The sequence below is a fragment of the Tursiops truncatus genome, chromosome 5 (genome assembly GCF_011762595.2).
Source record: "Tursiops truncatus isolate mTurTru1 chromosome 5, mTurTru1.mat.Y, whole genome shotgun sequence".
Classification (NCBI taxonomy): Eukaryota; Metazoa; Chordata; class Mammalia; order Artiodactyla; family Delphinidae; genus Tursiops; species Tursiops truncatus.
Window position 1 is genome coordinate 19,305,982 of NC_047038.1, and position 12,060 is coordinate 19,318,041.

At 34.9% G+C, this 12,060-nt stretch overlaps 1 protein-coding gene across 4 annotated transcripts in view; it reads right to left on the reverse strand.

Annotated features, from left to right (window-relative positions):
* Positions 1 to 12,060, reverse strand: part of BLTP1 (bridge-like lipid transfer protein family member 1) — a 207,206-nt gene that overhangs the window by 155,791 nt on the left and 39,355 nt on the right. For all 4 annotated transcript variants that reach the window (XM_073804868.1, XM_033856712.2, XM_033856714.2 and 1 more), the window contains exons 8-11: positions 8,876 to 8,957; positions 8,306 to 8,499; positions 5,924 to 6,003; positions 3,939 to 4,089 (exon numbers count right to left, since the gene is read on the reverse strand). In XM_073804868.1, coding sequence (XP_073660969.1) covers positions 3,939 to 4,089; positions 5,924 to 6,003; positions 8,306 to 8,499; positions 8,876 to 8,957 — 507 coding nt within the window. The remainder of the gene's footprint in view (positions 1 to 3,938; positions 4,090 to 5,923; positions 6,004 to 8,305; positions 8,500 to 8,875; positions 8,958 to 12,060) is intronic.

The window sequence follows — 12,060 nt, forward strand, 5'->3', positions numbered from 1 at the left end:
TATTCAAACATACTGTGAAAAATTAAAGACTTTCTACAGGTATATCAATTGTGCAAATGGCAAAGAAAGAGCTGAAGGGGGATGGCTTAATTAGAATCATTCCACTCTGGACAATTACTACTTAACCTTTCTGAGGACACTCGCCTGCTTCCTCACCTGTAAAAGAGGATTGTCATAACCAGTCTCAGAGAATAGATCCAAGAATTAAATGACAACATATATGAAAAAGACTTGGCAGTACATGGCACATGGAGAAAGTGTATTTCTATTATTTTCATAATCACTATTAATCAACGTTATAACAATAAGAGTCTAAAGAGCAATAGATTTCTAAAAAGAAGCAAGTGTTTGGAGGCTAGGGCTCTCATGTATTTGCCTCCCCATATCATTTGACAAACATGAAAGAAACCAAGAAACTTTCAATTCATAGCCTTCTATATAATTAAAAATTAGCATGTTACTCATACATTCAGAAAAAGTATCAGTTTCTGACTTTTAAATAGGAAGAGCTGAGGAAGGAGTCATCAGTAACAGGAAATGCTACTTGGAATAAACTGACTGCGAAAAATCAGATCAACAGAACAAAATTTGCAAACTGATCCATTATAGACACGAAAAGAAAATTAAGTCTGTAAATGTTTTGGCTAAGACACAAATATACAAAACTAAGCTTTCAAGACAAAGAATCCATCTGATCATTAGGTGATCATGGACTATAAAATGGGTAGCAGGATATAATGAAAAGAGCAGCGGACTTGAAGGGTTGGTCTGAATCTTGGCTCTAGATGCTATAGCTTTACTATCTTGCCCGAATCACTGAATTTCTGTGTCTTCATTTTCTCACAGGTATAATCAGATCACCACACCTGTCCTTGTGTCTCTCACTGTTATGAAGATCAAGTGTGAAAATATAAATGAAAGCAATAAAAGGCCAGACAATATCAGGAATATTTGCATTATTATAGTTATCATTAAGGAGTAAGCACGAATTTATGAAGTTTATATTTCAACTCTGTCATGAAAACTCTTAAAAAGAAAAGCCGAGTGTCTTAAAGATTCAGACACAAGAGGCAGGGGATATGGGGATATATGTATATATATAGCTGATGCACTTTGTTATACAACAGAAACTAACACACCACTGTAAAGCAATTATACACCAAGAAAGATGTTAAAAAAAAAAAGAAAATCATGTAAAGGTAATAGAACTGACATTAAAATCTATAAGCTAAATAAGGTCATGCTACATCAGAGATCAAAAACAATGCTGAGTGAACTATCCAATAATAAAACAGTTGAGATTTCTTTCTATATTTCTTACACTAATAGGTAGATACTAAAAAAAATGACCTAATGAACATTTCTGATAACAGTTCATATTTGTTTAGAAACTCAGTATGGAGAAGGTGAAAAGGAAATGGCTACAAGAGAGGAAATGCACAATTTGCATATATAAGGGAGGAGATAAATACTATTATTACTCACACAAGGAAACTAAACCCATGTGATAAATTTCTTTCTTTCTTCTTTCTTTTTAATAAATCTGAATGGTTTTGTTAAGTCCAGCTTAAAAAATGTACTGCTGTTCTCTCCTAGCAGTGGCAGGACCTACTGAAGGGAGCTGGTAAAGCAAATTTTTCTTTCATGTTATCTACAGTATCATTTCTCTGTATTATACAAAGATCACCCAAAGAGTGAATATGACTATATATTAAAAGAATTTTAGCTAGGATTTTCATGTAAATATAGCCTAATACTTCTCTTAATGCAATACAATTAAATATAGTTTAAGAAGAATCACACTTTATTCAAATACTAAAATGCAAAAATATTCTGTGTCTGTGTTAAAGCACTGCTTTAATTTTTTCCTTTCAAATATAGCAAGTGCAACTGTTACTTAAGGGAATGTAAAACCCCTCATTTTCAACTATTCCACAGTAAATATAGCATGGTTTAATGTACGAAAAATTTTATTATAAAAGGAAAATTTTAATCCAGTAATTTGAAAAATACTTGTTTTCTAACCTGAAATTTTAAGCTATGTTTACCTTCGGGTCTAATAATCTAACCCAGAACTTAATGAAGTACTGTATTGGCATACTCCAAGTATTCAAATAACACACTTACTTATATATTTACCAAACTACTGTTATTTAAGTAGCTACTTAATGGAGCAGGTATTTCTATATGCTAGAGATACCAAGGTTAACAGAATGTAGTAACTGACAAAGTATATAATTCTTCTAACAATGCTAAGTAGAAAGCACTTCTTTTGTGTTTTTTGGCTGCATTGGGTCTTCGCTGCTGCGTCCGGGCTTAGAAAGCACTTTTTAAATCAATTTAGTTTGCAAGGCAGAAATAGAGACACAGATGTAGAGAACAAACATATGGGCACCAAGGGGGGAAAGTGGCGGGGGTGGTTTGTGGTGCTGGGATGAATTGGGAGACTGGGATTGACATATATGCCCTAATATGTATAAAATAGATAACTAATAAGAACCTGCTGTGTAAAAACATAAACTAAAATAAAATTTTAAAAAAAACAATTAAGTATAAAAAGAGTGAGTATATCAAGTATCAGCACTCTTAGTAGTCCATCAGTGGCCCAGTAATATCTGCCTCAGTGACTGATTAAGCTTGTTTCTCCATTCAAGCTAGTTTATGAAAGACTAAACTAGCTTTAAACAAGGTATATTTACATAAAAATTTAGATGTTCCCTCATAAATAGTAGTACATGTCCCCTCCTTTGTTTAAAGTTCTTCAATAAGTAGGTAGATGTTCATAATATATTAAAAACAGAAAATTACTTCAAAATTAGTAGAATAACTAAGAAATAAAAAACCCTTTTTTACCTTTCAGGCACTCCCTATTACCTCCAGTATAAAATCTATATATTTCTTAACTACCTACAAATCTCTTTAACAACCTATAGAACTTATTAAGACAATTCTCCACTGCCATCATGCATTTGCAGAACTCCTCCCTTGCCTTGATTACTTATCCTTCCCTTCCTTCCCTGGCTAATTCTTACTTATGTTTCAAAACTCAACTCACATATTACCTCAACCAAAAAGCATTCCCCAGTTCTCTCCTCTTCAATATGAGTTATGAACCTGTTATGGGCTAAACTGTGTCCCCCTAAAATTCATATGTCCTAATCCTCAGTACCTCATAATTTAGCCATAGTTAGAGACAGGGTCTTTAGAGAAGTAATTAAGTTACAATGAGGTCAATAGGGTGGGCCCTAATCCAATATGACTGGTATTCTTGCAAGAAAAGGAAATTTGGACACAGAGACCTACAAAACACACAAGAGAGAAGACCATGTGAAGATACAGGGAGAAGATGACCATCCACAAGCCAAGGAGGGAGGCTTTAAACACAGCCTTCCCTCACGGACCTCAGAAGGAACCAATCCTGCCAACACCTTGATCTCAGAATTCTAACCTCCAGAACGGTGAGAAATTTCTGCTGTTTAAGCCACACAGTCTGTGGTACTTTGTTGTGGCAGCCTCAGCAAACTAATACAGTACCTCTCTAAATTCTTCATCAAGACTTTTTACGTACCTCTAATACAGCACTTAATAAAACTCTTTTGTTTCTTTTTTCCGAAACTGAACTATGTATGTCTTTTAGCTCTGAATCTCCATAGTCCCAACAATCCCTGGCATATTCGGTGATTAAATACAAAAGAAAAAACTAAGGAACCAATAAATATTCTGCTCATTCACCATTTTTCTAATGAATTAGCTCCTCCTTTAGAGCAAACTTGCTTGTGCCAATTTCTCTACAAATTATTTGGATTAAAATGTTTAGTGATAACTTACCCTGCCATAATAAAATAGCTTATAAAAATATTGATACTAAGCTAGCATTTAATAAAAATTATAGTATTATCCCAAAACGTTTGACTTAGAAATATAATTTAATCAAGTACCTCTGCCTATCAGCCCATGGTCCATAGTTGAAATCTGTTCCTTTACCACAAACTATATCCAGTCCCCAACAGGGAGGCAAATCTTGTAATTTGCAATCCTCACTGCTCATTTCTCCTTCAATAGTTTCTTCTGTTTCTTCTGGAACAAGTCCTATATTGCAGAATATACAATATGAAGATAGTTACTTAAAATAACCATTAAAAGGCTTCCTTAGATCAACATTTCTAAAAATTTTTTGATCTCAGGAACCCTTTACACTCTATATTGAGGACCCCAAAGTGGGATTTTTTTTGTATTGTATCTATCAAAATTTACTGTATTCAAAATTTGAATTGAGCAATATTTTTAAATTTTATTTTTAAAATAAACTCATTACATGTTGACATAACAAAATGTCTAATAAGATTTAATGAAAATATGATGTGAAAAATAACTACATTTTAATGAAAACAAATAAAATTTTATTTCATTTTGAATGAAAATATTTTTTAATCAAAATAAGCATATTTTCTAAAACAAATTAATTTATTGAGAAGTGTTGGCATCGTTTTTATTTTGGCAAATTTCTTAAATATACAGCTTAATAGAAAACAAGTGAATTCTCACAGCTGTTTCTGCACTTAATCTATTGAAGAAAACCTAGCCTCATACAAATAGGTAGACAGAAAAGGGAGGAGTATTTTAATAGCTTTTTCAGATAATTTTGGATATTCTTTGACACTAGACCAAAATTCAACAAGTGGTAATTTCTTAAAGATTACTTGCAATGTGGAATCTGAAACCATATTGCTGAACTTCTCATACTCTGACACGTTAAAATTTACTGATCTCTCTTGCACTCTGAATAAATCTTTTACGGACATCATGAATTGTTCATTTGGAAAATATTGGTTCACTGAGACATGCATATTTTTCCCAAATAGACAAATTTCATTATTAAACATTTAAGAAGTCATATTTTTAATAACACTGGTAGTCTCATCAGAAAAGTCATCAAACTCACAGTGGCAGACCCAAATTTTCCAAAATTCTAACTTTCACATGAAAGCTCAAAACCATAGTTTGTCCCTAGTTGCTCTTTCAAGCACAACTGGTATTGCATGAAAAGAGCAAACAGTTCAGCTTGGAACTCAATCACAGAGCGCTTTTCCTCGAAACAACAGTGTACTTTGGTATGAGGCAGAAGTGCATTATGTGTTCTTATCATTTATTAAATGAATATTAAAAAGTTTACTGAAGGGTCAAGATTTGATAAAAGTAATTTTTACTGCTTAATCAAAGACACTGTAAAGTACACTGGCATTTGTTTTATTGTGACTGTGTGGCAGTGAAAAAGACAGGGATCACTAGTATAGTTTGGAATCACTGCCTTGATTCATGCTAAAGCACCAGAAGTTTTGCCCCCTGTAACTTTTACACCATCAATACAACATGGTAAAAAAAAAAAGGCAAATAACATCCTAATTTTGAACATACTTTGACCTCATAAACCTCCTGAAAGGTATGAAAAACAAGAATTAGGAAAAAATGACTAAAAATCCAATATTTAGCTTATTTATAAAACGGAGGTCACCTGTGAAGCACTGAAACTAGCTGGACTTCAATCCTTAAACTTTAAGCCTCAAATCCAACTTACTGTGATATTTTTCCCCTAAGCCAGCATGAACTACCTTAACTATCATCACATTCTCTATTGGTTTTCACTCACGGTCATTTGTATTCACAATTTTTGAAGTATACTTGCAAAAATGGAATTTGAAGGAAAGATTACTATATTTTTCTCTTTTGATCTGAAATACTAAAGAATATTCAACTTTTGACAAATGACACAGATATTTTTTAGGTAGGCATTCTCACATCCACATTTACCATTATTAATGCTTATTTATATCCTAAGCAAGGATACTTAAAATATTATTAGATATCAGCATTTCATAGAAGAAACAGAATTGTAGCTATGAAACATATTTTCAAAAAATAATACCTGGCTCATCCATGTAATAGTAGATGTCAACATCATTCGACTGCATCACCACAAAACCTTCTCCCATTAATCTTGGTGGTCTATACAAAGGAAGGTGGAAGGCAAACTAAGTACATCTCCAGAATATAAAATGTTCAGTATGCTAATTAACGATGGTAATGGGTGAAAACAAAAAAGAAAACTAAAAAGCAATCAAGTGTAGAAACTTGGAAAGGGAAAACATCTTTCACATACACAATAAATTGTTCCATAATTGTTTTCTATATTAGACTATATAAAAAATTGGCACTGAAAAAATTTTGACCAGTAAAATCATTTAAAGAAAGACAAAAAAATCTGTTTTGCATTTCTCATTTTAAGTTTTGAATGAGAGAAATCCATTTAAAACAAAGTTTAGGGCTTCCCTGGTGGCGCAGTGGTTGAGAGTCCACCTGCTGATGCAGGGGACACGGGTTCGTGCCCCGGTCCGGGAAGATCCCACATGCCGCGGAGCGGCTGGGCCCGTGAGCCATGGCCACTGGGCCTGCGCGTCCGGAGCCTGAGCTCCGCAACGGGAGAGGCCACAACAGTGAGAGGCCCGCGTACCGCAAAAAAATAAAAACAAAAAAATAAATAAAACAAAGTTTAATTAAATACAATGGAAGAACAATGTTCATTGGAATATAATAATCATATTCTGCATTTGCAACAATAAATTTAAAATTAGACTTCAAATTCAACCATTTTATATTAATAACACTATAAAACTGATTAAAAATATCATCTTATATATTGTAAAATAAAGCATAACCTTTCAGAAACATTAAATTAAAAAAATGTTGTCATTTTTAACAACTTTATGTTACCTATTTCCAAGAATATTTAGTTGATCAACTTAAAATAAACTTAAAGCAAACATCTTGAACTCAAATTCTGGAATGAATGTTTCTGTACCATCAATTAACTTCCCTCTACTTGCTTTGATTTAATAACTTTTGTCTTTATCATACACCACAATATCTTCCTTCCATATCAAAATTAACCTCTCAATCATCAGATAATATAACACATACAAATTCAACAATCTTCTTCTAAATATGTATTAAATCACAAAGGTTAGGGTTTAATCTCATTATTTAATCTCCATGTTTACTACTGAAGAGTGAAAAACACAATTTTAAATCTTTTTATACAAATAGCAGGACACTTTTTCATTTTACTCTGTAGTAATTTTCACAAAAACCCAGATTTATTTTTTTCAGTATTACAACTTGCACCCATAAATATAGAATTGTGTTCGTAGCTTATACTCCAAGATGCTTAGCAATTCAGTGATCCTGAAGAGTGTGAAACCAGGTAGACCCAGAGCCTCCCCGGTACTCAAGCTGGGAAAATGACTGTGTCATTCTAGCCAATCCCTAGAAAATCTAATAGCAAACTAGCCAAAAGTTGGAACTAAAAAGAAACAATCATGTTTCTCATAACCTCAAACTTTATATTGCCTACACACAAAGACAAAAGCTGAGACAGTGGAAACTCATCACATGAATACTTTTACTTTTATCACATGAATACTAAATTACACAAATTTAACGATAGACTCCTTCACAGAAAAGGATAGTGATTGAGAATAACAAAGATTACAAGAGCCCTCACCCCACTCATGAGCATGTGGCCTGGGAGTCAGATGCGAGTCATGTGTCTGTTACCTGGGGACCTCGGTCCTCTGGAATGGAAGCATCCCACCACAAAGAGGGTGACTCTAGTGTGCGTCATTATTACAATGTGTCTCCTAAAAGCAAGGAGCTTACTTCACTGAAGGAAAGCAAATCTGGAAAGCTAAGTGGAAAACTGACTGGGACTTAAATGTCAACTGAATTCCAAAACTGTCTTAACTTCATCAGTTTTCCAAGAGTAATTCTGATTCAACTTTCAACTTTTCATTAACTCCAATGATACTCTACTATAATGAATTTGTTGAATTTACTATTTATCCATCCCTTCTGAAAATAAAAACCTACCTGTAATGTGTATTTTCTAACATACAAACATCGGGGCTCAATTGCCCAAAATAAATTTCCCAAATACACTGAGAAAAGGATAGAAAAATTATAAGCTTATAAACAGTGCCTGACATATATTAAATGGCAATAAATATTAACTATTACAATTAAAGAACAAGAAAAATAGCTCATAGAAAAATATTTAAAATAGGAGTTTACCAGTGGATAAACTCCATTCATTTATCTTATAAAGCAGGAATACTCTCAGTTGATTTAATAGAGAAATATATGTAATTATTGCCCAACTTATAGCAAAGAAATTAAAAGGATACTAAAGATTCTAAATGATAAGCTACAATAAGTATAAAGAAGTTATTTGTTATTTTTATGACTTTCTTACTCATCATTTTGAAGACCAACATATCTTGGACTAGGAACAAGCATGACTCGAACATTTTCAAGCTTTCCCTTCACAATATGCATGAACTGATCAAGATGACTGGAAGGTGGTTTTGTAGTATAGGTTAAGAAAGCATCATCAAAGTTGATGCACAGAGTTTGAGGTTGGTAATGATTTCCAAAGGCCAAGCGTCCCTAAAAAAAACAGGTAAGAGATATTATGCCATACTATTTAGGCTGTATTTTTTTTTCTCAGGTGACCTAGTAACAAGCATTTTCAAGCAACTACTAAATGATTCCACTTTAGCACTATACACTGTTTAAATTGCTCCACTGATCAATTTAGACTAGTGTTTAAAGAAATTTGAGCACTTGTGAATAAATAAATAGCCTTACGGGTCTATACATTTGTGCTAAAATGGTATTGGTGTTGAAATAATTCTTTCACTTTATTAAGAATGGAACCCAAAGACCTCTAGAAAATTACTTTCTTAAGTGAAAATTATATTTGCAAAAATAAAAGGTTCTGTTATTAACCCATGAAACATTAATTGTAGTGGAATTTACTTACCGTGCTCACATTGACCTTTATGACTGGAATAAGTGATCTCCATGAAGATGTGGGGTCTTGAGATTCTGTTTTTACTTTAACTCTGAGAAAAAAAACAAAAATTGACATATGAGAAAAATTAAGTACCTGAGAATACTGTTGACTTCCTCATAGTACACATTATTATTATTATGTTTTGGCTGTGTTGGGTCTTCGTTGCAGCGCGCAGGCTTTCTCTAGTTGTGGTGAGCAGGGGCTACTCTTTGTTGTGGTGTGTGGGCTTCTTACTGCAGTGGCTTCTCTTGTTGTGGAGCACAGGCTCTAGGCACGCGGGCTTCAGTAGTTGTGGCTCGCGGGCTCTAGAGCGCAGGCTAAGTAGTTGTGGCGCACAGGCTTAGCTGCTCTGCGGCATGTGGGATCTTCGCGGACCAGGGATTGAACCCGTGTCCCCTGCACTGGCAGGCAGATTCTTAACCACTGAGCCACCAGGGAAGTCCCACAATACACATTATTAATACCAGTTATATCTTTCCAAATATATCTAATGACTGCTCAGTAAACAAAACAATGACCATCTAAGGGACACTAATATCCCTAAAATGTCTCCTAGAATGTACTCTATCATGCACCAATTTTTATATAAGAAGCTATAACAAAAAAGTATATTTTCAGAATGACAAGCTTTAATGACAAAGTATAAATTATGATGTGCTGTCATTACATCTGTCATTATGCCTATCACACTACATTATATCATTTTACAAGACAGCAAAAATTATAATTAAAACAAAAATTACCAAGATATAAGTTACTTAGATGTTTGAAGTGTTTTAAGCACTTCTGACAGTTCAGCTGATCCTTCTCCTTCCCTACTCCCGCCACTCTGTGGCAAAATAATTTCCTCTCAATACAATGAAAAGGATAGACCAAGAGTAAGAAAAAAGGAATTGGCCATACACAAAGTACACAAAATTTAAGAAATGAAAAATTCACAGCAATTCACTAAAGATTTCATATGAAAACTCAAGGCATGTCTCTTCAATAACCCAGTAACTCCTAAATCACACTTCTGGAGCCATATTTGTAAGATGGCCTTCAGTGCTTAAAACTAAATTCAAAACTAACCTCACTACCACCCCCTAACCTTTCTCTAACGTTCCCTGACTAAGCATGACTACTGCTTAAATTAGAAATTTGGATTCACTGTTGACTCATCCTTCTTATTTGTTCTCCACATCTAATTCATCACTCTCTTAAGTATTCATCTGCTTAAATGTATCTGGAATCCATCTCCTTCTCTTCCTTCCCCTTGCTAACAACCCAGTTGATGATCATCTCTTCCCTGAACTGTACTACATCCTTCTATCTGGTCTCCCTGCCTCCAGTCTTATCTCCCTCCAATCACAACACAACACTGCTGACCTGGGGTAAGGCCATATTTCTAACCCAGATTCTGCTAAACATTTTAGTCTAATTTATCCCCACCTCAAGTAATCCACTCCAGTCTCAGTAACAACTTCTCTATTGCATATGATGTTTCTTCTCCATGGTAGAACTTTCAACTCCTTCTCTGCTTAATTCATTCACCTTTAAGGTTCCTACCTTCCCGGATCCTTCTGTGTGTGCCCAGAGAATTCTATTCTTGTCCCTGTTATATTTCTTGCACTAAAATTGCCTGCTAAGTGTTCTAACTTCCACAGTAGGCTGTAAATTCCCTCAAGATAGAACAGTTGTCATATTCTCAGTATCTCCAGTACCTCAAGCTCAGTGCCTGGGACATAAGATGCACTAAATATTTAATTGAGAATAAACATCCTCATCATCTACTTTAAAAAAAATAAAACTAGGGCTTCCCTGGTGGCGCAGTGGTTGAGAGTCCACCTGCCAATGCAGGGGACACGGGTTCGTGCCCCGGTCCGGGAAGATCCCACATGCCACGGAGCGGCTAGGCCCGTGAGCCATGGCCGCTGAGCCTGCGCATCCGGAGCCTATGCTCCACAACGGGAGAGGGCACAACAGTGAGATGCCCGCGTAACGCAATAAATAAATAAATAAATAAATAAATAAATAAAACTATTATGTATACAAGACTGGTTCAACATTCAAAAATCAATTAACAGGCTAAAAGTGAAAAATCAAAGGATCATACCAACAGATACAGAAAAAGCATCTGACAAAATCCAATACCCATTCATGATTAAAACCTCTAGTTTTACTAACTAGGAATAGAGGGGAACTTCCTCAACTTGATAAAGAATATCAACCAACAAAAACCTACAGTTAACATGATACTTAACAGTGAGAAACGAGAAGCTTTCCCACTAAGATCAGGTATGAAGCAAGATGTCCCCTCTCACCATTCTTTTCCAAATTCATACTAGAAGTTCTAGCTATTGCAATAAGACAAAAAAAGGAAATAAAATGTATACAGATTGGGAAGGAAGAAATAAGACTTTCTTTGTTTGCAGCTGACACAATCATCTATGTTGAAAATCGGAAAGAACTGATCAAGAATACTCTTAGAACTAATGACTACAGCAAGGTTGCAGGATACAATGTTAGTAATACACAAGAGTCAATCACTTTCCTATATACCACCAATGGACAAGTGGAATTTGAAATTAAAAACATAATATCGTACATTAGCACCACAGAAAATGAAATAGGTATAAATTTAACAAATTTTCTACAAGATCTACACGAGGAAAACTATAAAACTCTGATGAAAGATATCAAAGAGAACTAAATAACTAAAGAAACATTCCATGTTCATTAACAGGAAGACTGAATACTGTCAAGATGTTAATTCTTCCCAACTTGATTTATAGATTCAATGCAATCCCTACCGAAACCCCTGGATATTGGCAAACTGATTCTAAAGTTTATATGGAGAGGCAAAAGACCCACAATAGCCAAGACAACACTGAAGGAGAAAAGCAAAGTTGGAGGACTGACACTACCTGATTTCAAGACTTAAATGTAAAGCTACAGTAATCAACACACTGTGGTACTGGTGAAAGAAAACAAATAGGTCAGGCTTCCCTGGTGGCACAATGGTTGAGAGTCCGCCTGCTGATGCAAGGGACACAGGTTCGTGCCCCGGTCCGGGAAGATCCCACATGCTGCGGAGTGGCTGGGCCCGTGAGCCATGGCCGCTGAGCCTGCGCGTCCGGAGCCTGTGCTCCACAACAGGAGAGGCCACAACA